This window comes from Lissotriton helveticus, chromosome 2_1 (assembly GCF_964261635.1).
Source record: "Lissotriton helveticus chromosome 2_1, aLisHel1.1, whole genome shotgun sequence".
NCBI classification, from domain to species: domain Eukaryota; kingdom Metazoa; phylum Chordata; class Amphibia; order Caudata; family Salamandridae; genus Lissotriton; species Lissotriton helveticus.
In genome coordinates this window covers 1990949861-1990974253 of record NC_136059.1, presented here as the reverse complement: position 1 = coordinate 1990974253, position 24393 = coordinate 1990949861, and the positions used below count along the sequence as shown (strand labels likewise).

The 24393-nt window shown below is 46.0% G+C and overlaps 1 protein-coding gene across 1 annotated transcript; it reads left to right on the top strand.

The window, feature by feature from the left end:
• Window positions 1–9658: 9658 nt before the first annotated feature.
• SFRP2 (secreted frizzled related protein 2) lies at window positions 9659–20726 on the top strand. The gene is made up of 3 exons (XM_078676957.1): window positions 9659–10697; window positions 12340–12420; window positions 19644–20726. Exons 1-3 carry the CDS (start codon window positions 10199–10201, stop codon window positions 19946–19948), a joined length of 885 nt encoding a protein of 294 aa, XP_078533083.1. The 5' UTR covers window positions 9659–10198; the 3' UTR covers window positions 19949–20726.
• Window positions 20727–24393: the final 3667 nt, after the last annotated feature.

Below are 24393 nucleotides of genomic sequence, written 5' to 3'. Positions count from 1 at the left end.
GGTAAGCTGTGATCCCAGGGGAAGTGGTATCGTTCCCACATCTCTGCTGCGTGAGGCTCCCTTTATGCAGTTGACTCTCTCAGAAGGGTCTCTGAGACTCCAAGGCCTACCTACAGGATCCTTCCCCAACAAGGGAAGAGGGAATGCTTTGGTAAGGGGTGCATACCATGCCTCAGCTGTGCATGGTTCCGTTGATGCTCTGGACACTCTCAGAGGGGTCACTGAGACTCCGGAGTAAGAATATTGGATCTTTCCCCAACAAGAGGAGAAGGAGTGCTTAGTCAAAGGGCAACAAGGGACATGGGGCTAGAAGGCGGGTCGAAACTGGCAGGTCAACAGGAGGGGAAAATACGGCAAAATAAAATCGCATTAATTACAGAAATATAACACATTCAATACTAGGGTAAATTAGCGATCCAGAAAAAGACAGGTTCCGCGAAAGGCAAGGGTCAAGGAGGACAGAGGAAGGGAGTCAGCAAGTTGAAGAGTCCCACAAGGAAGAGATACAGATAGCCGAAAAGGAAATGTATAAATTGTAGAGCCACTCAGGAAAGAGATGCAAACGGGAAAGCTCAGAATCCCATTCTGAGCTTTGCATCTAGGGACAGGCATCCCTCCCACAAAGATCGCAGTGGAGGAGAAATCAGTCATTCCAATAAAGCGCACCTCCCCATCAGCAGTAAAAGCATCCGCAATGGACAGTGACAGTCGCGAAACAGTTACCATCATATCACTCGTAAAACACTCCAAGATATTAAAGTACAGGTGCCATCTCGGGGACAGGCTCAGCACCCATGAGAAAAACTGGTGTTAGCAAGAATGGCCCAGCAACAGATCAATCCCAATAAACAAGAGGCACCGAATCTGAAACACTTGTCCAGGCTACAAGACTCCATTGTGCAGGCCCGCAGGGGAAAGGTGAGGCGCTCCTCATACCTCACAAATGGGCGCCATCTTAGGGTCAGGCCGCCTAAACAATGCTCGCTGGCAACGGCAAGATCACCATTGCATATCTGCGGGAGAACATCAACCGCTCACCTCCGTTCTCAGCTGTAAGCATTCACCAGGGGCGGTTTCTCCTTGAGGGCGTCGGGGCTCCGCCCCCTTAACTTTAGCTGGCACTCGTCAAACAAGCAAAGTGTTGTGTTTCACTGTTTTGTGTTCGTGACACAGTGAACACACACAGCCTAAAAATGCAGTTTCTTCTTTTTTTTTTCAGGGTCGGGGGTGCGCACACACTACCTGCGATGATTCATTCTGCAGCGAGGCTGACGATCTCAGAGTGGCAATGTCTACAGCTTTTGCCGGCTGATGATCTCACCGCCCTGGGGCTTGTGATGTCATCAACTCGGCAAAAGCATGGAGTTGCGGACCAGTCTCCACCCCCTGATGCCGTGGGGATGAAATCAGCCCTGGGCGTTTTCAGTGAAGCCCTGTAATCCCGGGGCTTCACGTCAATCAGAGAATGGAGAATTGGTCACACCGCCCATTTCCAACTCGTCACTGTGACGAGTTGGGAAAGGGTGGGGTTAAGGCTGTAAACAGACTGGAAGCTGAGAAATCGAGTCTGCGCAGACTCGAGATGGCTGCTTCCAGTGTGTCACACGTGGGTTTGTTTCAGAGCAGCCAGAAACCAACTTGTGGTCGGACATAGGCAGGCGAGTTTAGTTGTTTCAGGTATTTGTTTTTATTACTGTTTAAAAAAAAAAACACGTTTTTTTCATTGTGGCCTCACACGACCTACCCCTTTTCACACTCTCTTCTTCCTCCCACATTCCAGCGCCTGTTGAAAAATGACGAGTCCCCCCCCTTTTCCCCCCTTGCTGTTCACTCGCTCCTTTCCTTTCACACCGGCCCTCCTGCACACATTGCCTGCCAGCTACGTGATAATGTGCAGTGTTTTCTGTAATGGCCCGGCTTTAGCACTAATTACATAGTGCTGTGGGTGTCCTGGCTAACACACCTATATCATGGGCCATGGAACACCATAGCTGCCAAGGTTTCAGGTTGCTATGAGTGACATTTCTATAATTGTAGTGCGATTATGAGTGACATTTCAACAACTATGAGTGACACTGTATCTCGAGTAAAATTAAGCAAAGAAGACGAGGGTAACAAATATCAGAAATTACACCCATCTGAGCAACGAGAAACTACGAAGTTAACCGCTGCAAAGCACCAGAAATGGAAGGGCACTAACCTAGTGCCCTTGTAAAGTCAGAGGCACAACACTACTGTTAACTGCTTTAACTAGTTAAAATATCTAAAACACTCCTAAAAACGATTCATAAGCAACAGCTCTGTTACCTATGGTTTTTCACCATTATTTTCGCCATGCAAGCCGTGGAGCAAAGCTCTTTCTATGATGTTGACTGAAGGAGCTAAATCTGTTTGCCTATTTCTGAATTACACATGCAGCACAAACGGTGTAATTCATAAGGATTTGTGCTGTGTTTTTTTACACCAATGCTAAATTACTAAAAGAAATCGTCATGACATAGGGGCAAGTTGAAAAACATTTAGTATATGTTAACAATGTGAAGCGCAATCAGACATCGCAAGAGAGAACGTCATATTGTTGTTATATAAGCAATAAATGATATGCCCATATGTGTGCATATTTTATACCATCAGAGCATCCTATTTTTAGCCTCTTGATACCAATGGCTCGTCAATTATTGCATTGACTGGGTTACTGAAGCCCTTGAGTAAGTGGTTCATTAGATGTAAAAAGCACCCGGTTCTCGGCCGCTTACTATCAGATGTACCTTTTCTAAAAGGAACGTGCGGATTTGTGTGCACAGGGTAATATATTAAAAAGGGGGGGCGCACAGTTGCCATTTACCCAGGTGATTTTTCTTCTGTTTATGCGCAGTTCTTAATCGGGTGGCCAAATAATTGTGTGCCAGTGAAAAAATGTGGGTGCCAAGGTAATTTTACAAACTTAGTCTAAATGACGCAGTTTTCATTCTTGATGTATTAGGTATATAGCGAGGTCAGGGGAAACAAAAAAAATAAGGCAGCTGTCGATGTCGTTGGTGCGAAAGTGACTGTCACACATTCACTGGCTCGGCGGGCGGCATGCAGTCTCTCAGAGGCTGTTGAAGTCAGTCGGTCTCGAATCAGAAGGCACACTGGACTGTGAGAGAGGCTGTTGAAGTCAGTCTGTCTCGAGAGGGTCATTCTGTGCTAGAGGCTGCACTGTGCGCAGTCTGGAAAGAGGCCTGCTTTCCCTGGTATTTAAAGAAAAGCACCACCTGCTCCAAAGTACAAGTGTTACAAGGCGACAGCAACAATCGCAGGGGGCCCGGCCGGGCAGGTAGGAAACTGATCCAGGGTCATACTGCCAGGGCCTCGGTCACCTGTTGGTGGATGGGCCGGTATTATAAGGGCACAAATAGAAGGGGAGCTCAAACCAACTGAACACAGGCAGAAACGACCTGCAAGCTTTCACAAGCCTTAGTACGCGCATTGGGCCTGCCTTTAATGTGATAAATCATACAGCCAGTTCTTCATAGCAGTTTGCATGTATTACTATGTTAATTGAAGAGCTGGTGGCATTGCTTTTCATGTTTGCATGTATGCTTGTGTTGGTACACAAATCTTTCCTTTCTGTACTCAGACGTGGGGCTTGTTGTTCTGGTTTACTATTTATTTCGCTCGTATTTTATAGAATATGATTTATTTCCATAACTAAACATATACTCAGAAGTGGCTGCTCATCTCATGGCTCCGGGTTCGGTCGTGAGTCTAGAGTTTTTCTTTCTCTATGCAGGGACTATCCTCTTTCCAAACAGAGCCTTAAAGTGAATGGCACTGATAATTGGACTTCTCTGGACTAGTGTGGCTGGAAGTCAAAATGTTATCCATTGCTGTATTTTTACTGTGTTTTAACAAAGATTTTTTTTGGAAACTATTCTGTGTCCCTGTTGGCCTGCATTTTTTACAAAAAATGCGTGCCACTAGTAATTCCGAACATCTAGTGAAGAGTGGGCACACGAGGTTCATACCCAGTATTGTACCTGCCATTGTCTGCATTTGACAGGTAAAAAAAGGCATGGTGCCCGGGGCTGTCATTCTGTTCTCTTTCATAAAACCGCTTAACAGCAGGCCTTCTGGCAAATCTCAGCACAAGTATGTGTCTGCTGTCTGTAGTGTAGAGTGGAGAAGTGTGGCTCACTGGTTAGAGGAGGCAGACCTGGAAGCAGAGGTCAGCCCGGGACCAGGGTTCAATTCCCGGCTCGGCGGGGTCTTGAGTCCTAAAATGGGCGGGGTCTTGAGTCCTAAAATGTCCATGGACTCGACAATTCTCGCTCCGGTGCCTACTCGATTCATGGGTTCACACTCTGCGACTCTGGGCAATAGCTTGCTTAATCTCCACAACGGCCCCTCGCGGCGGGATGCCTGGCTTTCACCTTGCGGATACCCTGCCGGGGTTATCCCACAGGGGAATACCAGGACGGGTTCCCTAAGAAAGAAACCGCTTGGTGATTTGCGCTATATAAATTCCTGTACATTTAGTCTACAACCCTCAGGGTGAGGTAATTTTACCAAACCCAGCACGGGCCACGCACACCTTCACGGATCAATTACGATTAAGTTGGTCTCATCACCCCACCTTGGACATAACTGGACATAACTGTTCAGTCTGGGCTCTGAAAAAAATTAATTGCAAATGTTTTTCTGTTCCTTTAAAAGAAAATTGGTTTTCCCCCTTTTTTTTAAATGACTTGTGCAAAGCAGATTTTATAGAGAGAAATTTGCCAGACAGAGCTGTGTGTTTTTTTCATGATGCTTGTAACGCTGTGTCTGCTCGCTGTTTTGATAATGTATTGCAGTGGTTGCTCGGTTCAGTCCTGCACAGTGCTCTTCCTGCCCCCATGGGACAGATCTCTTTCCAGCCTTCTCCAAGGACTGCAATAACGTGCTGGGACATCCCAGGCTCTTTACGCTAATCAGGTTACAAATAGTGCTCTGTTAGCTCTGAACCTTGCTTACCCCAATCAATCACATGATACATATAGCTTATAAGGGAACAATTTTAAATCTCACAGCTCCTGATACTCTTGCTACATCATTATCATCGCCCTCATACATTCACATGCAGCTCTAAAGGAGCTGGTGCAATAAACCCACGACATCTGGGCCACTGCACTAACCCCAACAGGTAAACCTCAATAGTAGGATCAATAGTGGGATCCGAAAAGTGACGTCTATGTGTGTATTCATGTATGTATTTAATTTTGTCCACATGTAGAGAACTGCCCTCTGTACTAGATGCGTCTTCTACGAGCTGCACTTAATAGCAATGACCAGGCTTTTTGTTGGAGGGGCTAACATTACAGTAATGCCCAAGAGAAAGATTGTAGGCACATCCTGGACAAATAGCTTAGCGCATTATGTGGCATCTTTTTTAACTGTTGCCTATGTGGAACCTTCAGAGAATAAACACCAGTGATGATTCCAACTAATAAAAGTCACACCACCCCGGGATTGCAGGGGGCCATGGAGTCTCAACATGGACTTAAATGTGGAGCGCGCTTTCCGAAATTAGAAGCGCACCTTTCCTTGGGGCTCAAGGTGAGCTTACATTGGGCATTTACCATAAGAAGCATCCTTCTTTGGATTTAATTGACTACACGTCCCAGAATACCTTACGTACAGGCTCATAGAAGAGCAGATGCATATCAGAGTATGATGAGATTTAAATGAGGAGGTGTGGCCCGTATTGCTTCTTTCGACCGATGTGCCTCTATATATATTTACCGGAGAGAGCCCAGCAGGGATTAGGGCTGGTGAATCCGCCAGGCTTTTGATGTGAAACGCTGGGAAAGGGATAATTCCTGCAATGCGGGAAGCACCAGTCCTCTGGTAATTTGTTAATACACCATAATCACTTTTAGGCGGCATCTACTTGCACAAGTTCTGACACGTCTAACACTAGAAAACACCATTAGGATTTCAAAGCGTTTTTAAAAATTATTATTATTGCTGCATTTTCGCTTCTTTTTAAGGATATATTGTTATAAAAACACATGTAATTTCCCAGTAGGATGCTTTTGAATTAGCTTTTGGGCACATCTAGGTGGGAGCAAATGTCCTGAATACTGTTTAACATTTTTTTTTTTTAAGTTGTGGGGTTGCGTGCCTTAAGAACAGCATCAGCAAGAATAAGCAATTTGAACTCCAAGCTATCGGAGCTTCTTGGAGGCTCTTTTGGTTATACACCACATTTCTACCCACATGTGCCTCCGTCATTGTTTTAAAGTGTGCACAACTCAGCAAAATAAGACAGGGGTGGGCTAGCCTGTGGATGGGGTGCTATGCTATGCTATGCTATGGGCATTTATAGTGCGCGCAGCTGCTCCAGCAAAGGGTGGTGTCATCTCTAAGAGTAACTCTTATTCTGAAAGTGGCGCGGGCCCTTGGCAGAGTTGGATAGTTAGATGTGACCTGGCTCCACATTTCATCCTTGTGAGGTTTATAATATAAATATAACTGGGTAAGACATATTAAAATGCATGGAGGGTTGCTCTGTGGGTTAATGAATGTGAGGTTAGAAAGTTAGCAAATTCCTGGCTCAAAATCCCATTTTACTGCGTTTGTTGACTAACAAGTAACATAAATGTGGGAAATACCGAACTGTGGGGATCTAAAGCATGGCCTAAGAAAGGCCTGTGTGCCTGGGCAGAAGTCGAGGTGATCACGTTTAAAGTATGTATTTTAATCTTGTTTTAAAACAAAACACAGTGCACACCCTCTGGGAGAAACTGGACCAATACATGCTTAATATCTGCCCTGGCCTTGCCCGTGAAAAGCTCCCACTGCTTCTCCTGGGTTGCTTCCAATTTCATTCCCACATTCAACGAGTGTTCCAGAGAGGTAGGCTCACCGTAGAGTATTTATGTGGCCTGTTGGTGTCTCAGAAGGCTTTGCCGTATCTGTCCTCTATCTCGGTGGAGGGGATTGGGGAGGATAGGTAGGGAGGCTATCTCATATGGAGTGATAACAGGCTGAAATCGCCTCGAGGTGCCCCACTGCACTGCCCAGGGATGGGTGTTTCAAGCCATGACGCACTTTCGAATCAGAAAAACACAGTACTAGCCAGCAGCAGCAAATGTTTCCGCTTTTATCATTTACAATGCTTTCTGTGTAATTTAAGGTGCACAGAAAGGAACTGTTTTCTACACTACAAATTCTGATTAATAAAATGTGTTCTGACCAAGACTTCTTAAGGTCTAGTAAACAGTTACTTTTTGGTCCGTGGAATTTTAATGCGCATCAGCGCATCAACTGTATCGCGTAAACACATTTGGATTTGCAATATTTAAATTCGCCTGCAGTGCAAACTGTTATTGTTATTTTTATATGTCAGTAGTAATAATGTGGTCCATTGTTAGGGCAAGGCCACATCCTATAAACCATGTTTTGGTCCACCGTCGAAAGCATTTGAATTTTCCAGCTCTATTACCTGTGGCTTGTAAATAAATTTGGGCAGCCGCTATTCAAATTTGTCAGCCATAACAGCAGGTAGCAGCCAGTATTTTCATTGGCATAGCCTGTTATGAAGCTCTGTGGTTATACTGAATAAGCAGCTACCTATGTTATATGACAGCTCTTTAATAATGTAATACCTGCACTTTCACAATTGCTTTATTAACCTTCCTGCTTTCTCAAATTTGCTTGAAAATGCACAATTTTTCCACTATTTTTTCAAAATTTTCTCGGGGGGAATTCCCCCCGAACCCTCCTTAGGGGGTTTGGGCTCGCTCGCTACGCTCGCTCGCTACGGTGTAGTATGATTATCAGTTTACGCCCTACCACTTTCAAATGTCACCAGCCGCCACTGGCATTCACCGAGCTCATGCCCAGAACCTACAGCTCCAGAAGAGGGGGTAGGCTCTCCTGTTCTGATCAAGCCACAAGAAGAGAGGACACCCATTGCTCAGTTGCCGTTGCCGTTCTGGTTGTTTTTAATGGGGATAGCCAGTCTGCGATATCCGTTGCTCTCCCTAACAAGCTGCTGGATTAAAATTGCTCTTGGAGCTGCCGGTTCAACGTAGGTGCGCCGCCTTGTCGAAGCCGTTTTCTTCCAACAGGGCGCCTATTAGGGTTGCGATAGTAGAGGTTCTTCAATTTCCAGGTGTGATTAATGGCCGGAAATAAATGATGTTCATGTTGTGTTAAATAATCTGTGTGTAGAATACAATCTTTGTTTACATACACTTCGTGTGAAGTCTCTTTTGTGACGCTCAGTGTATTTATTGTGTGAGAGTGCTGTGCCAATGCTTTACACGTTGCCTCTGTGATAAACCTGACTGCTCAGTGCCAAACTACCAAAGGGTGAGTGCAGGTTATACAGCAAGTGTAATCCCCTAACCCTGACAGGAGAGGTAGATACTGCCTGGCTTGGGCACCACCTCAGACAGCCAGAAAGTTCAAGTTCCAACAAGCGCTATATAAATGCAATTACAATTTCTCTTTCTTCTCTGCCAGCACAATGCCTAGGTCACACTATTTGCCAGCTGGGTGGGAGCGTCCCTGGAGCCCCTGCATGGCTCATTCTTCACCCCTCTAATGGCTCCCCTGAACTCACTCACTGGTGTTGACCCCTGCAAATACCAATTTGCAGTTATATTGTTGTGTTGTGGAAATACTTAGCGCTACACATATTTAGGAGCGAGCGAGAGAGAAAGAAACAAGGTGCGCATGCGAAGCCAACCTCTAGGACAAAAATACCCAGAGGATAGATGAGGCAGATACCAGAATGCCCATTTTAACATGCAAATGTTGTACCAACAAGCAATAAAATGCTATTCAAATCGAGGGTGAACCCATGGGCGGTAAAGACGACTGAACAACAACACGTGCATGACTGGAAACAAATAACGTGTTGCTCTGGAGCCAGGTTTAGGATGGACTGATATCGCAGTTAAGACTTCCCGGGGACAGCTCGGAGATGAACAGGCTGCAACAAGGGGCGCAGGCACCTCTGCACGCAGACCCCCATCGCGCGCCAAGCTGCTGGGGTGAGGCGTGGGGCTGCAGCCAGTCACTTCTTGAAACACGTCAGACTTCACTGGACGGCGTTTCCAATGTGGGAATAGTGCAACGAGTTAAAATCTGGCCAATATTTGTGACCTACCCAAGATGATACATTCCCGTTGACTCGCGTTCCAGTAAGACAAATACGTTAAACAGTACAAAACACCAAGGTAAGAGAGCGATCAATCAAACTGACTAAAATAGGACTTTCTCTCCTAAACAGGGGGCGTTGGCATGCGTGTGTCCACGGGTTTTATTTGCGCTAGTAAATTGCAGAGCTTTTCTTTAAGAATAAAAGTAATTTTTGAAAATAAAAAGAAGCATATAACTTTAATAAAAACAATTTATGTAAATTAAACGGTGTCTGTATGTAGTCCTTCCTTGCCCGGCAACAATGCGACTAGGAGCCGGGCAGCTCTTTGTTCAGAGAGGGCTTTTTCAACATGCACAGTAACATCTCTTTCGTGGCTTTCCTGCCAAAAAAGTGAATTCCCAGAGGGAAGCCTGGCCAAAAAAGCATCGGCCAATCCTTCTCAGGTTATTGTCTGGAGGCCCCTCCCACGCGCCTCTATTTCCATAAAAAATCAGGCGAAAACTCTTGTTTGCCCAGACCACGCTCAGATCGGTCCCTCTTGCTGGGCGCTCGGAGGTTGCACCCGCGGTGACTGCTGAGACGCAGAGAAAGCTGCCAGAAATTCGACTAAGCTGGTACCAGCAGGGGGTAGAGAGAGATTGTGGAGACTAGCAGAGGTATATGGTGCTAGGGGAGACAAAGTGGCTGTGAGACAGGCTTGGGCAGAGACAGGCTACGGAAGGAAGGAGACAGAGGTCAGGGGAGCTAAGATTTATGAGCAAAGGGCTTGGGTAGGCAAGGAGAAACTCCTGGGAGAGGAAGGGACAGGCTAGTACGACCCGAGAGGTGGGTTAAGAGCCAGAGAAGTTAAGACAACGATTAAAGGGCACTCGTTACAGGAGCCGAGGGAGGCTAACAGAGGGAGCGGACAGCCAGGTGAATTGAGCTAGGCAAGGCAGGGGGAGGCGGAGCTCTCCCACCCTCACCATAAGAACTCGTTCAGCACCTCACTCGCGCAGGCGAGCCCAAGACACCCCTAGCAGCCTTTCTCCCCGCAGCCTGCAGTCCCACTGCTGAAACATGACCCGGGGTTACCTCGCCCTCTGCCTGCTCTTCACGGCAGCGCATTGCATGGACCCGGTCACCGGGCTCTTCCCCTTCGGACAGCCCGAGTTCTCGTACAAGAGGAGCAACTGCAAGCCCATCCCGGCCAGCCTGCTGCTGTGCCACGACATCGAGTACCCCAACATGCGCCTGCCCAACCTGCTGGGGCACGAGACGCTGAAGGAGGTGCTGCAGCAGGCCTCCTCCTGGATCCCGCTGGTGCAGAAGCAGTGCCACCCGGACACCAAGAAGTTCCTGTGCTCGCTCTTCGCGCCCGTCTGCATCGACGACCTGGACGAGACCATCCAGCCGTGCCGCTCGCTCTGCGAGCAGGTGAAGGACAGCTGCGCGCCGGTCATGTCCGCCTTCGGCTTCCCCTGGCCCGAGATGCTGGAGTGCGGCCGCTTTCCCGAGGACAACGACCTCTGCATCCCGCCGGCTGCCACCGACCTGGACCTGCCGCCCACCCGGGAAGGTAAGCGCCCCTGACGCGGCGTGTGCTGTGCGGCGTAATGGCATGCGTGCAGGGCACTGCCATATGCTTGGGAGGACAGGCATTTCTTAATTTATGCGCCCCCGAGAAGTGCACATAGTACCGGGGTAGTTCATCTCTCCCGGGTGCTCCTAAATGTTCACATGTATGCGCTTTAATACTGCATGCAAGCTAGCAGCACAATAAAAAGCAACATTCTCTGAATTACTGCATACCTACAGGTGCCAGGGAATATACGGGTTGTCACAACATACTGATTTGTCTGAAAATCATGTCTTGCATTTGAAATGTTAAAAGTACACGAAAACCCACACCCATAAAAGAAGGGTCAGGCTGACTTTGCCTGTCTGGATTTTTCTTGGGTTTTTCTGCAGTTAATGACCCAGATAGAAAACAGGAGGTCACAGAAATCAGGTGCTATATGCAAGAACGGTGGATGTTGAAATGCAGAATCCAAACACTTTATGAGGGAACAGCATGCTTTGCTTATTTTGGCACGAAGGTTTCCACCTCCCCCAACAACAACCCCTACTTTTGTACGTCATTTGCCCAATAATACAATGCTCCCTCATTCTTTCACGCACGTTTCCCTCAATGATGCTTTGCCTTCTATAGTTTTTTCTTTCTTTTCAGCAATTTGTCCATTCCCGATATCCTTCATACGGTTACAGTCACTCCCACCTACTGTTAGCTACCTTGGGGCAATGGGACCAATTAAGTGTCAAACCAGGGATCCTGTTTCTGACACTCCCCCCCCCCCTCTAAATGCAAAACTTTGGAAGGTGTGATATACGCAAGGCACTTGACCTGGGAGGCTAGTGCAAATGTGATCACATTTTGTATCAACGTGTGACAGTGTTATGCAAATTAGAATTCAGCTGTGTGTTACGGACTCTGCTGTAGACATGGCGGAAGGGGGAGAGGAGTGTAAATGCTTAGCCGAGATGAAAGTCTTCACTTTGAGGGAAAGGCCTGCATACACCTCTTTGAAATAATTTAACAAGCGCGTCTAGTTTTATATACCTGTAGAATTCAACGCTCAAAATACCTTTCTATTACAATGCACCGACGAGACATAAATCCAGAAGAAAACAAGTCGTCATACATCAGAAATATTCCTGCATCCCTCCCCAGTGACGAGACATTTAAAGGCACCCACGGAGGACCATTTTAGGCTCCCCCTCACAGCGCTTGTCCCTCCTACTTTTAATCAAACTAGAACCACAGCTGCGCGGTTCCTCGTTACTACGGTGTCACGTGACGGTAGGCGCTGTTCTAATTGGCTCAAATGTCCGAAAAACTTAAAAACACATAGCTTCCTTTTCCGGGAATCACGCGGCCGCACGCTGCATTAACTCGACGCTATCGCAATGTCGCGTGAGAGCTAATTTTCATGCTTGTCAAATGTCAAGTTGTCAAAATGTTTTAACTGGCAATTGAATGCGTCAGTAGCCCCATACAACACACTTCACACCAGGGCAAGTGATTGGCGACCCTCGTATTTGTCCGTTTGTGCTACAAATGAGTGGAGGGGGGTGGATGGAAAATGCAATGTTATGCAATAATAGAGATCTTCGAATAAAGCTGTTGCCTGTCCATAACGAGCCATTTTCTTTACCCCCAGCTCTGAAGGTGTGCGAGGCCTGCAAAAACAAGAACGAGGACGACAATGACATCGTGGAGAATCTGTGCAAGAACGACTTTGGTGAGTCACCCTTCTGGCAGCAATGACACGACACCCCTTCTGGAATATTCCCTCTGAACGTTCAAACCAAACATGGATCGCGGATGTTTCTCGTTCATAAACATCAACCATGTTATGTGTCCAGCTCTGGAGGAGACCACAGTGGTCCCAGGGCAGCAGGTGAAGGGGGCAGTGTTGGCCCACCAACAGAGAGGGGGCTCATCCTAAGGGAGAGAGTGTTGTGGTTGCAACAACAGGTTGGGGGCAGTGTGGTTCTAAAACAGTAGGGTCAGCAACAGAGGAAGAGTGGCATCAGAAGGGGCTAGAAGTCAGACTAATCGGGTATTGACGTGTACCCAACCAGGTAAGGAGAGCAGTGTGGTGCGGGCCCCGGGACGGGGAGACACAGTGGGGGCCCAGCTGATACCGCCTCTCTCTCAATATACAGCTGCTGTTCGGTGGGCATTTATTGCACTCACTAATAGACATGGGGCTAGATTTACAAGGCCCTTGTGCCACTTTTGAGACATTTTTAACATGGGAAAAGTGACGCAAAAGTGGCGCATGGGGCTTGTAAATCTGCCTGGGACTTGTTTCTCTGGCAAGCAGCAATCTTAGCAAAGGGTTTAAAAAGAGAAAAAAAGCTAGCATAACCAGCGGGTTGTTCATGGCCTGAGGCGTGGAATTTAGGAAGGAACAATTTGGGAGGCAAAGTTTCAAATAATATTAAGTCTTAAATAGCTCTTCTTAACGTGCACATATGAGTGATTTGCGTTTTAATTATGTTGCACATTTGGCGATGTATACTCCCAGTAGTAAGTATTTGAGATGGTTGTAGAATGCCTCCACCAGCCACCCTCTACGCCTGAAAGCAAGGATGCACTGAAGTGCGCACACACTACGCGGGGAGATCCGATTGGCTGGAACTGTAGCTTTCTAGTGTGTAGAGGAGGCGAAGACAAGAGGCCTGCCAGGAATTAGGAGATAATGAGTGCGGTATTAGCATAGTGCGGTGCTCAGGAGAACATGCTAAAGTCACCTCGGCAGGGGGTAAATCTTTTGCAGCTGTCGACAAGTGCCTTCTTTGGGTGGGTGCAAACGCCTGGATAGTCTTTCTCCGGCCCGTGTCTAGTGCCAGGTCTTTAAAGCTCTGCCCTCGACCGCAGCGGCTGGTACCGAGTGCCAAGAACAGCTCGTCCGTTTTTAAGACGGCTAGTGGATTTAGAGGGCTTTTAGGAAACTTGGAAAGGTTGGCCATACGACAATACGATAAACACTGTATCACATTTGCGTACTCGTGAAGAGGGCAAACATAAATAAACAAGCACGCTACTCTTGGCGAGAGGGTGGAGAGTTTAACTATAACATTAAAAGACACAAAAAGCTAAACTTCCTCTCTTTTGTTTTAATTCATAAAAATGCATCGTCTATACCGCGGCGCTGTTTTTTTTATCATTAATATTACCTGTTCGGCAACGCTGAATTCTAGACCCGTGGAACATTCAAATACCTTTTTTGGGTGCTTATATATCCTGACAACATTATTTATGTCGCTGGGTCCAGTCTTTCTTTATTTTGTGTGTTTTTCATACATGCTTTGGTTTGGACCAAGAAAATATGAACGTCATCCTTTGCTCCACCAAGGGGCACGAGGCCTCTTTCTACAGTCGAATTGGCCTTATGAAAAACAAGGCTTCAGAGGACTTGGCACAGCAGGATATGACACCATCTCCGATGCTGTGTTATCATACACATAGTTAAAAGATGCATCTCTGATAGTTAACATTTTGGATTGTAAGATGTCTCCCAAGTCGAAGCCTTTCTTTACTCATCCCAACCGAAATTTAGATCTATCAGAACACGTCGCCTTTAGTAATGTAAAACACACTCAAGGATGCAACAACACACTCAAGGATGTAGCATGGGATCTGTGCGCCCATCCCAGACCCCCATCACCTCACGCACACACTAGGGCATGCCACCCTTTAGGCATTGGTTTGCCTATGAGTTGTTTGGAGTCTCAGGACCCCATTAGTGCGTTTCCTAATGCAAATGTACGGCAGTAGCGTGCTTCTTTCTTTACTCTCATGACCACTGAACCCTTCTAAACAAGCAGTTTTTCATCCATCTGTAATAGACTGATGCTGCCAGAGTCTCTGATCAAGTGTTGCCGCTGAGAGTGACTATCAGGTCTGTGCGTCAGTGGAGCTCTGGTGCAAGAGAGCTGTCTTGTTAGCCCCACAGACCACTTGAGTAGGCCACACAACCTCAAGTAAAAGAAGCACGCTTCAGCCATCTCAGTGTTTTTGTCTTTTCACTGTATTTCGAGGGTGTATTATATACAGAGAGCTGGTTTCAGAATCATTACCTCCTCGTTAGTCTTCCTAACGAGTTTATATGCTGCCAGAAACTGGCGGCATATAAACTCCCCAGGAGATGCCCCGTAAGCGAGGAAAACTCCCACCCCACAGCAATGAGGGATCGGGAATTCCCCACAGCAGCCCGAAGACTACAGGAGCCACAGGGAATGAGACGCAGAAGTGAGTGTCTCGCCACAGGAGGCGGCAAAAAGCTGCCACAGGCCGAATCCATAGATGCCGGGGAGTGAAACCCATGGGGCCTCAGATAGTGTAAAAGCAGTGGCAAGATCAGTAGTGTCCTGACGTGTATTGTTGAACACTTCAGCAAGAGACTCAATACTGGCGTTCACACAAGGACACAGCATCTGTTTGATTGGAAGTAATACCTGAATTCCACAAACGCCCACACGGAGAAGCAGCGAGAGCAGCCACCCGGGAGACGAAAGCACACCCCACCAGAGTCCGCCAGCCGTCCCACTCGGTGACAGCAGGGCCCAAATCACAAAGCCCGCTAAAGCAGGGCATAAAGCCAAAAAAATGGAGGGGGCGCAGGTAGTCCAAGAGCCCACCCAGAGCCTGCTAGAGCAGACCTGTGAACCCAAATGGGCAGTGCGAGGGCCAGAAGGCGGGGGAACCAGAGTGTGAGCCTGCTAGAGCAGGGCCTCCCCCCTAGGGCACCGGGACCTGCTGGAGCAGGACCTCAGCCCAACTTACCTGAACATACGCTCTGGAGAATCTGCAGCGCAGAACTAAAAAACACAGGCTGTTGGGTTGGGCCGGCCCGCCTCTTATAGAGGTCAGGGAGTAATGGGTCGGCCATATTGGGAAGGGATGGGAGGCATGGGAGGCTGACTTTTTGCTTTGGAGGGTTCTGGTGTGGAGCTGAAGCTCACTTTGTTAGTCATGTGGCGAGGAAGACTATACTCGGAGTAATGAAGATTACCGGTAGATAACCGGGGCAATACCTATCCTGCTCACTTAGTTACCAGGCCCTGCACACACGCCAGAGGATTGTTGGAGGATGGACACAGTTCACTCCTGCACACCACCAATGTAGGAGCAGGAAGAAGGTACACATACTTTTCGCTTAAGTTCTGGTAATCCATTTTTATTCTTGACTTTTCTTTGTTTACTTCACCACAACTGATGTCAGGTCGAATGGCCAATCGACCTGACATCAGTTGTAGTGAAGTAAACCAAGAATAGTTCAGAATAAAAATGAATTACCAGCACTTCAGCGAGATTTAACAATGAGATTGTAATACCAGACACATCCAGTGGAGTTGCATAATTGAGAGTTAAGGGAAGTAGGACAATACTATTATCTATTAGCACTGGTACCCTAGAGGAAATGCAAGCAAGAGCCGCATTTTGAAACTCACTGCGGCATTCCCTTTGGTCTAGTTTACATTTTGAGTCCTGACTAAATATTAAAGCTTGCTTTAGTGAAAATTCAAAACAAACTGATTGCTTTCTGGATGCAGTCCACATTTGAGAAAAATTATTTAATGTGAGAAAATAGTCCCTCATGCATTGCAATGCAAATACACCATATATGGTGGAATGATAATAGCATAAGGTGAAAGAGAAATACAACTCCAGTCCACTCTATGTGTATTTTAAATATTCAGTACCAACAGTTCATGCAATCAGATGCGCTGTTGAGCCAGACCTGGAAGCACCAACTGAGATTTACTGCAGGTCGAATAGAAAGTTGAGAACTTGTGTATTTCCTTGAGGGTCCAAGGGAAGTTCTCAGAGATGATCAATGTGTATGGGTGTCCAATTCTGACAATACTTGGAATCTGTGATTCTGCTCTGCTACCCTGTTGTGCTGAAAACTGCCCCAGGATCTCCAGTCCTAGCCTGACAGCTGTGAGTCAGATGCAGATAACTTAGGGAAAAGCAAATGAATGTTTTGAATACCTGAAACAAAGTATTGGGCAGATATTTTCGCTTAGGGCTAAGAGCCCCACCCTGGGGTTCAGGATGACCTACCTATTGAGTGAATTACCCAAAACTGCGGAGCGAAATCATTCTCTGTCAAGTAATAAGAATGAGCCTTATTTGATCCAGCCGCACAAATACAGACAACAAAATTTAAACTATCATATCTGATGGCACAGTCCCAACGGCCCAGCCTACTGCACGTGCCGGATCTCACTTCACGCCCACCTAGACATTTCCAATGGGCTGGACTCCTACTTGCTCATATCCCAGGCATATACACAACCAGAATCGGTGGTCAGGCCTTCTCTTACCTTGCTTCGAAAGCCTGGAACAATCTTCCGCTACACATCAAAACCACTTCCTCCATTCTTGAGTTCCGCTGAACTTCTGTCTCTTGAATGGACACACTCACCAGCCCTAGGTTAGGCTAGAATGGCTCCTACTTCAGTGCCAGAATAGCCACGAGGTGGTAGAGAGCTTTACAAATAAACATAGCATAACATGTCTTCAAAAGGCATCTATAGTTGGCCGTGTCTCAAAGGAGTGCAAGGGACTGCTGGGGTGCACATGAGTAGGTATAGCAGCAGAAAAGGTGAGGATGTGCTTGCTTTGCATTAATTGCGAGTACGGCCCTATTTTTGAATATTTGGTTCAGTTTTGTGGCTGCCTCTTCAAAAGTATAACTACCTATGGGAGAAAATCCAAAGATTGGGTGACAAAATGTTAACGACGAGACGGCTTACATATACACACTACAGAGGAGATTTACAAGGACATTTCTAAAATTAGAGCACATAGGGACGATGTCCTCTTTCTATGTGTGCTGCTGAATGCAGCACACAGAGAAAGAGGAAAAAACGAAGAGAAATAGTATGATTTGTCCATGTTGAGCCTCCCCTAGAACTCCCCTGGGGAAGCATGGGCTTTTAGAGCATTCCCAAGTTTACAGCTTGTTGTAAATCTGGGAATGTATCAAATGCGATGGGTGTTGCTTGAGAACACCCACAGCACACCTCCCCATCATAGCATGAGGCAACGCATCGGCTTGGACTGCATTGCATCACTCCATTTCTACAAGGCCAGGAAAAGCCACGCAGGGTAGCTTTATGAGGACTAAGCCCTGTGCGCCACCGGAATATCACTCCATTTCTACAAGGCCAGGAAAAGCCACACAGGGTAGCTTTATGAGGCCTTGTAGATAGGACTAAACCATGTGCGCCACCGGAATATCACAAAAAGGGACGTTCCAGTGTCGCACAGGGCTTGTAAATAAGCCTCCCAGTATATGAGGAAAGCGTTCACATGTTTAGCAGAAGAGTACTCCTGGCTCCTTCCTTACATCTCACAATATGATATTAATGAATGTATGTAGCCAACAGAAGTTTCCTTATCTGCACTGAAAGGCTGTTTTCTAGTTTTGAAAGCAATAATAAAACAAAGGGGAACTTGAGTAAAAGCACAGCTGGTAAAGGCACTTATTTCAGAAGCATTGAGGGTAGTAGAGGAAATTAATATTGATCCTGTGTTTTCGTTTTTACCGTACTTCAGCAATTAACCTTACCTCCGGATGGGCAGCGCAAATTTTTCTAGGGAAGTGATCTGTATTCTATAGATGGCAATGGAATGCGTAGGTGCTATTTATGTCTGTAGCCATAAAGGTTGTATGTTGCATGTCTAGTGAGCAAGACTAAATCTTGTGTTGTGACCATCTCCCTGTGGACTTAAACTAAGTAGACCTTGGAGGTGGCTATTCTAGCCCACTCTGTCAAGTGGCTGAATATTAAGCTACGGGGTTGCTATCCTCTCCTAACTCGTCTGTGGGAGATGTCCTCAAGCAATAGATGCTTCTAACTTTATAGCACTTATCCTGTCCTGTATGGTTACTGGAGTGATTGTCAACTCCTTCTAATGGGGCTGTTAGTTACAGCTGTTGGCAATAGTCCAGGTCCTGCAGATGCTCGTGCATAACTCCCTCCATTCTGTTGGATGAGCAGGATCAATGGAAAGGTGGTTTCTGCCTCCTTCCTTCACCTCACCAACATTTGTTTATTGGAGCAGATTGACAACCCCATTCTGCTGCTCCTATGGGTGCATACAGAGTCGTTACAAATTAAAGCACTGAGTGGGTGGGACTTCAAACCAGGAAGTGCTGTGGCATCCAGGCATGATTTCCATTGGTAAACACATCACAGTGACTGCTCCCCCTGCTCAGACAAGGTAGGAGCCACTAAACAAGGGGGATGAGAAATGAGATTGCATTATATGTTGTGTGGTGTGCCCGTGTCTCTTTATCCACTGCAACTATCTATACTGCAGTAATAGAGATTACTTGGAGGGGGCAGTTTATAATGATGGTTGAGGAGTGCCCCCCACCTCTTAAACCTAGAAATATCACGTCTGAAGTTGCTTTTAGAAAGTAGTTAAACCTTTTCTTTTTGAACAAGTTAAGACAGCTGTCCCCTTTCTGCTCCTTTCCTTGGGTGATCTTTAATGCTATTCGGAGGTATCTGTGCGCTTTGCAAATGCTATTGCATTGTATTGTATTGAAGGAGGGTGAGTGCTTAAAAACAGCGAAATCATTAGTATCTGTGCACATCTAGGCAATTTCCTCATTTTTGACAGTGGGTGACACAGGCAATTAGATCTGCTTGGCTCTCTCATTTCATTGGTTATGACACACCAGTAATTGCTCAGTGATAAACGGTGTTCCACTCACAATATCTTTCTAGACTATGCAGCAAAAGGGATGTGCCTGCCCCTTTAAAAGCATCCCTCCATCATGACTGTAGAATGAACGTAACTATCCATTAGTCGCCTCAGAAGCTCTACAGGGGCAGTGCCCATGTAGAACTCAAGCAGTTCCTCTGTGTGTGTACCTCAAGGAATGTCTATTAACCTCTTGCTTTCTCTCCACGCTTCCTTCTCCCCAATTAGCTCTGAAGATCAAAGTGAAGGAGATTGCCTACATCAATGGGGACACCAAGATCATCCCTGAAACAAAGAGCAAGACCATCTACAAGCTGAATGGGGTGACAGAGAGGGACCTAAAGAAGACCGTTCTCTGGCTCAAAGATGGACTGCAGTGCACCTGCGACGAGATGAACGACATCAACGCGCCCTACCTGGTGATGGGACAAAAGATGGGTGGGGAGCTGGTCATCACCTCGGTCAAGCGCTGGCAGAAGGGCCAGAGGGAATTCAAGAGGATTTCCCGCAGTATCCGAAAGCTCCAGTGCTAGTCAACTGGCCACACCCAACAGCAGCATCCTTTTTGCACCTTCAGAGCAGCCAACCCTCCTCAGCAGCACAAGCAGAGGAATGAAAGGCACAATTCCTTTGTAGTCTTTTTTGTAGTGGCTTTGCGGGTGGAGGCAATCTTGTAAATACACGGCGATGCAATCTGAATCCTTTCATGGGAGAACAGCATGACATCATGCTTCATGCTAGCATGCCACGCAATAGCTGCAGATGTGACCTTGGGTTTTGTTGGTATTGTTCTCATTTGGGGCACAGCTGTTTTTACACTACTGCAGTAAACTGTGGTAATTGTTTCAATATGTCCCTCGCCGGGTGCATTGGTAAGTCTTCCAAGCACTGATGGGATATAGCTGGCTGTTATCTCACCCTCCCCCTCCTTTTTTTTCCTTTTTTGTTATGTCTGTCTGGACTTGTGAGTGATGTCCAACTGTTGTACACTGCTGTGAATAACCTTTGTTTGTGCGTCCTGGCGTGCGAGACGAGAGACTGCAACATTTACACATGCTTATATGCTTTCCAGACTATCGAGAACGCTTTTATAGACAGACTACAATAACCATGCACTGTGTAATTTACACAGAAAAAGCACACTTTTATCAGATCTGAATACATTACTTTGCTTTTTGCCATTTGCTTTAATTTGCAGCTATATGCCCATCCAGTGGTTTAACTGAAGGAGTTGTAAAATATTGCTTTAACCAATATTGTAAATATCGCAGATAAACATTATATTCTTGTATATAAACTATACATAACAGGTCTCTCTGAAATTTCATTTATTTTGTAGTTGCTTTTTAAGTCTTTAGTTAGCCAAGACCTTTTGATTTAAAAAAAAATCGTAGCTATATACTCACAGGGGCTTTTTTGTGGTTTCTTAACGGTGTAATTTTGACTGTACCCATGTGCACATCACATATGATTCACAAAACGAGAAGCAATGTATACGTGTGTGTACATTGTCCAAAATGAAATTCATGTATACATTTGGGTTGTGTTACTTTTGCAATTCAAACCCAGTGCAAAGGGTTGTGGTGCGATTTGCTTTCCAACGCAAATCAGGATATGGATTGCTCTGCACTTTTTGCGCTACTTTGCATAAGGAGGACGTACCATGGGTGGTAATGAGCATTCCCATGCCATCACTCGTGGGTTTTGACGGAGATCCATACCTACCAACATTTTCAGGCAGAGATCTCCACCAAAAACGTACTCCTCCTTGAAGGAGGCATAACAGCGAACCAAGGGGCATATTATCAAGGACAGGCGATACATTATCGCCGCTTTTATCGGCAGGAAACTGCTGATAAAGCGGCGATAATGGCCTTGATAATATGCTCTATGAATTCCAATCGAAGCCCATGTTAGATGTGAACACATCTAACACGGGCTTCAATTGGAATTTATAGAGCATATTATCAAGGCCATTATCGCCGCTTTATCGGCAGTTTCCTGCCGATAAAAGCGGCGATAATGTATCGCCTGTCCTTTATAATATGCCCCCAAGTTTTAAAACTCTCGATATTTTTCCAACTTTGGCTTGTGTTTTGCACTGCACAGTGCACATACAAACTGTGGAAAGTATTAAAATAGTGGTTGTACTAGAAGATTCGCCTTCCAGTACAAAACCTATGGTTGACGGAGCACATACACCTTTGCAGTACGGTGCGAGGGTATGTTCGTTGGTGCATGACAGCCTAAAATGTACCCGTGTATGGAGAGAAGAAAACAGCACCATATCTTAGTAACTTTGGTTAGCAAATCTGCCCCCTTTTAAAGACTATGGTGGTGCACTAAATGTAGGTAAACAAACCATTTTGTGCAGGTATCCAAAAATGTGCTAGAGTGTGCAAAAGAAGGAATATAGAATAAACATGTTTAGGTAAGAAAAGGCAATGTTACCAAACTATCATATTTGTGTACTAAATTTTGATACTATTCACAAAGCATACAGCATGAGGAAAATGGATAGGTCAACAATGTACTCGAATAACACATATATATATATATATATATATCCTCAAAAAATCACGCGCAGCTCCGCAGCGTAACCCAGACCACACCAGCAGTACTTGAAAAATGTTTTATTAAAAGATTATAGGCATAACGCATTTCGAGTCTAATGACTCTTCCTCAAATGCCATCAGCTGCATCAAAGGGTTCATTTGGCATTTAAAAAACAACGTAACTTTATAGACATGGAAAAAGGACGAAGTCCAATTACTTCCAATTTTAAAGGGACAGTTCAGTCTTTATGTTTTTACAATCTTTATCTCCGTTTTCTCCTCCAAACTGCAAGGTTGAGTACCAAGTTGTTGATTAGGTTCATATTAACCCCCTAATTGGTTTATAGTTCGTTATTCCCTTGCAGTGACACGTTAAGGACTTCAACTTCCATTATACGGGACTTCAGTTCCCAGAATGCTTTTATGCTGCCCTTCCGATTTCTTTACTGGATTCCCAATGTCGATCTTGGCAAAACCATTCTTCATACACCGTGACCTGAGTGCAAATAATGCCCTTAAACGGAAAGTTCCATACCTCGGTCACAGTGCATGGGCGCAGTCTCGCTACCATGGTGCAGCTTACTTCTTTTCCGCTGTTGCAAGTACGCCGTGCTTTGGACAATTCCTCCGCAAATCCTAGCTGCTGGCAAAATCCATCCACTTTGCTGAGGCGGGCCTCACCAGGTGGCCCTTCCATCAAAACTCTGTTTCCATGACTTTCGCAGCCGGGGGACACTCTTTAGGTAAGCTCCTTGCTTCCGTTACAAAATCCGACATGAGAGTGTCTCTCCCTCACGGATATATATATATATATATATATATATATATATATATATATATATATATATATATATATATATATATATAACATTTTGGTGCCCCCCCCCTGCTGGGCCCCATCCCTCCTTCTAAATCTCTGGTTAAAAACCTGGGAGTATGGTTGGACTCCTCGCTGAGCTACCAAACTCACACCAAAAGAGTAGCAGCTACGTGCATCGGGCTGCTGAGAAGCCTTAACTCCATTCTAGGGTTCTTCGACCCCAAAACACGGCAGCTCATAGTCCAATCCACCATCCTCTCCCGGTTAGACTATGCTAGCGTCCTACTGTTAGGCGCTAACAAAGTCGAGACAACCAGGCTTCAATGAATTCAGAATTCTGAGGCTAGGGCAATAGTTGGCCTTCCTAGAAGATGCTCTGCTAGAGCCACCATACATAGACTCCACTGGCTTCCAGTGGAAGCCCATATTCAATTTAAGGCCCTTACCATCGCCTTTAAAATCCTCAAAACTGATGGCCCTGAACTCCTCCGTCCGCTTCTAACACCCTACACCCCCCAGCGCAATCTTCGCTCGTTGGGTCAACACTTAGTAGTGGTCCCCCGCACGAAACTGCCGTGTCGGGGTCGCTCTTTTAGACTATTGGGAGCAAAACTCTGGAACTCCCTTCCCCTGAATATCCGCCGCCTTGACAACTTGGCCACTTTTCGCAAAGCAATAAAAACTCACCTGTTCCCACTACTGAAAGCCTCCGCCCTCCCCACCCCCTCCCAGTAGGATATGCTATGGTTTCTCAGCGCCGGGACGCCCCGTTGCTGGGGCAGCTGTCGCGCTCAACAAACCCGTAACATAACATAACATAACATTTCTGAGAAGCATACATTGCACGTTCAAAACCTTTGTAAACTGTATACATGTCTTGGTGTACATTTGCAAATTTGACCGCAAATGGCAATGGAAGGAAAACTAGGTACTCTTCATGAGGGAAAGAGGGCCAGAAGAAACCAGTTCTATTGCATATAATTCCCTTTAACAGTCATAACAGGACAAGCTTAGTTGCATGTGCTTAATTTATGGCTGCTTGTGCATTCAGATAAACAACAAAAGAGTGCAACCAAAAGAAAAGAAACAGGAATGGCAAGAAAGAGCACTCTTGTATGTGAAAAGAACCCTCACTCACCAACCTAGTTGGTGACATGCTTCATCATTAGGTTCCCACCAGAGAGGCCGAGTGCCTCCCTGGTGTGCTACGATGCCTGGCTACAGCAGAGCGGGGTTTTTTCTTGGTATGTAAGCGCGAATAAGTGAAAGTGATTTTAAAAGTGCTTAGCTCATCCGTAAACAAACTTTATTCGGGGAGAACTAGGCACCACTTAAAAACAGTGTAGTGGGTGTTTCAGAAACTGGCTAAATTGACCAGATACACCCGTAGTGTAGAAAGAGGTGTGGTCACAAATATTACCACATAGTGGTAATCTGCGATTTCCTTGTAAAATTCACTTTTTTGCATTTTTCAAAGTGCCACATGCACCTTTCAGGGGTGCAACTGGGTGTCCTTTTGGAAGCCTTGCACCCTTGAAATTGAATGCGCAATTTGCAAGTACCTATTGGGTACTAGCAAATTGCGCATGCAATTCCCATTCAT